The 2,909-nt window shown below is 51.1% G+C and overlaps 1 protein-coding gene across 1 annotated transcript; it reads right to left on the bottom strand.

The window, feature by feature from the left end:
* Positions 1 to 995: 995 nt before the first annotated feature.
* LOC129676370 (mRNA decay activator protein ZFP36L3-like) lies at positions 996 to 2,579 on the bottom strand. The gene is made up of 2 exons (XM_055606724.1): positions 1,637 to 2,579; positions 996 to 1,585 (listed from the first exon to the last, which is right to left on the bottom strand). Exons 1-2 carry the CDS (start codon positions 2,577 to 2,579, stop codon positions 996 to 998), a joined length of 1,533 nt encoding a protein of 510 aa, XP_055462699.1.
* Positions 2,580 to 2,909: the final 330 nt, after the last annotated feature.

Here is a 2,909-nt window from a genome sequence, read left to right as displayed (position 1 = left end):
AAGAAGACTATTTAATAAACCTTTTTTTTGTTCCTCTACAGTAAAATTACCAAGCAAGGTTACAAAGATATATGAAACTATGAAAAGAGCATAATTTTCACATTTTGCCAGTTAATAATGGCAATCATAATATGACATATGAATGCATGTATTGCTTTTCATCAGCTAAATGGTCACAGCATGAACAGAACTCTCAGCATATACTGTTCACAAGATCATAAACAAATGGTTTTCTTTATATTGACTTGCGGCACAGCTGTGCAAATAAACTCAGAACTTAAAACTCAAGCAGTTATTCTCCAACAGTTTAAGCTAATCTCTTCCCAAGTTTTCCAGAAAGCTGATGAAATGGTTATAAGTGCTAGCAATGAAATCAGTATCAAACTTTGGAAGGTAAGCTTCTCTTACCCCCAATATTACTCTTTTCAAAAATATACAGAAATAACCACAGTATGGAGGAGTTGAGGGTTACTATGAAGGCATATTCATGGCAAATTACTGAATTCTAACAATATAACCAGGAGGTGGCCAGATAGTTTGCTGACCCTGATCTCAGACAAATGTTATTCACTTCCACATCTGAGATGTCACTAAGGTTTTCAAGAAAAAAATGCTACTAGGCTCATTTTCTTCATCGTGTTTCATAGCGCTTTTCTGAGACCTAAAAAACAAAACAAAACAAAACAGTGTAAGCTTTTTGTTTGGTTTACCTTCACAACCACACACACATTGCTTCACACAAAAAAGTTCCCTGCGTTTTGTTTTCAACAAGAATTAAACTCCCCAGTATAAAAATGAAAATAATAACCCAAACAAGAAAGCCAAAAGAGGGATGGTGTCTCTCCCAACATAGAGTTCTGGCCAAGCTTTCAGACAGGCCCTTTGCCTGTGTCTTTGTCACTCCCCCACCCCAGTGCTCTCAAAAGGGGAGCGACAGAAAGGGATTTCCCCCAACACCCCAGCACTGCCTCCCTCACCATTGTTACTTTTTTGCCTCATTTGTCGGAGTCAGAAAGACGGCTGAAGATGGGCAGACGACGGCTGGGAGTTCCAGAGTTATTGAGGCTGCTGGAACTTGAGGAGCGGCTCACAAAGTCGTCGAAGTTGTCGGTGCCAAACAGGGAATCCAGGGTGCTGGTGACTACATCGAACTCTGGCGACTCAGACTGGGCTCCTGGCAGTTGGAGGCTGAAGTGAGGTTCGGGACTCTGCGCAGCAGTGGCAGGACCCTCTGCAGTGGTGCGGATGATGGTGGCCAAGGAGTTGCCGACAGCGGTGGTTGCTCCAGGGCCAGCTGTAGTGGAGGCTGCAGTGCCAGAACCCATTAGGGCGGCAGCGACAGTCCCTGGAACAAAGGCAGCGGCAGCCGCGGGGCCAACACCAGCCTGAGCTAAGATGGTGGCTGCAGGCTGAGGTGTGGCAAGGGGCATTGGGAATTGCCCAGAAGCTGCCAGGCCCAGCTGCTGGCTGTTATAATAGGCGGTGGCATTGGCGAAGTTGTGGTTCTGCATTGCCACAGGAGCGAAGAAGCCACCCATCTCTTGCCCGAAAGTGACGGCATTGTTGTGGCAGGTAACAGACGGGACTCTACCGGTGTTGTAGAGAATAGGGTTAATAGATGGGCAGTACATCGGGCCCGGGGCTGCCGGGGCTGCCGGGACTGCCGGGGCTGCCGGAGCTGCCGGACCTGCCGGAGCTGCTGGGGCCACCTGGGCTGGCGGGGCCACAGGATATGATGCGGGCAGCATCCTGCCTGAGCTCAACACTTGGTGTGTGAGCAGCAGAGGCGTCTGGGGGGCATGGCTGCGGCCCAACGGGAAGCCCGAATTGCTGGTGCTCTGCACCCTGGGATGCGGCTCCGGGTTAAAGCCCAAGTGCAGCTCATTGGAGCTATTGAAGGAGCTCGGCTCACCAGAGGTATTCTCTGAAGGCACAGGTTGCTGCTCGGGCTGGTTGTGGATGAAGTGGCAGCGAGTGCCGTAGGGACATAAGCCAACACTATGGAAGGTGCGGCAAGGCTCCGTCTTGTACTTCGGGTGCCTCGACAGGGTACGCAGCTCGCTGGAGCCATGAGCGAACTGGCACTTGTGGCCATACCTGCAAATGCCGCTTTCCTCAAAGGGCCGACACAACTCCGTCTTGTAGCGATCAGAATTGCTCTGGGAGCTGGAGCTACTCGCTTTCTGTTGCTGAGTTTGTTGCTGAGGCTGCTGAGGCCGCTGCTGCAGGCTAAGCTCGCCACTCTCCGGTTGTAACTGCTGCACCGCCTTGGCCCCTGAGGGGTCCCGGGAAGCTCCATCTGAGGCCGCGGTGGTCTCTCCCAACTGGCCGTTACTGCAGCTGTTCGCTTCTCTCGCGAAACTGGACCAGCCACCCTCGGTGGACCTGGAGGCGCTAGGATCCTGGTAGTCACCCATTTGGAGGTTGCTGGATACCGGTGATGGGACAAAGCCAGACGCGAAGTTGGACGGAGATGTCCTGTTAGTGTCGAGCTGTACGCTCAAGTTGTGGTTGGCCAGAGAGGTCTCCGTCTTATATAGGAGGCCTCTATTGTAGAAGGTCCATAAAAGTGTGAACATATTTCTGGGTCCTGTAACATTCAGTCCTACAAGCAAGGAAGACTGGAGAAACCCTCGAGGCAGAACCAGTGAGCTAGAAACACGAGGTGAAAAGAGCAAGTAGGAGGAGCAGGGAGGGGCCAAAAGTTTGTTCTAGTCCCGGCAGGAGGGGGGGGGAGGGGAGAGAAGGAAGCAAGGTGAAGCAGACCTAAGATGTGCAAGTACACCACCAAGTGGACAGTGAAGAGGAGTAGCAAAAGATCCTTTGTGCCTGGTTTGCACCCTCTGTTCAATGATACATGGTCACTTGCGGGCATGTGAACTGCTGGAACGGAAAAGTCAGCAAAAATC

The sequence above is a fragment of the Psammomys obesus genome, unplaced genomic scaffold (assembly GCF_907164565.1).
Source record: "Psammomys obesus unplaced genomic scaffold, mPsaObe1.curated_primary_1811, whole genome shotgun sequence".
NCBI classification, from domain to species: Eukaryota; Metazoa; Chordata; class Mammalia; order Rodentia; family Muridae; genus Psammomys; species Psammomys obesus.
Note: the sequence above shows the minus strand (reverse complement) of the source record. Positions and strands in the feature narration are given on the sequence as shown.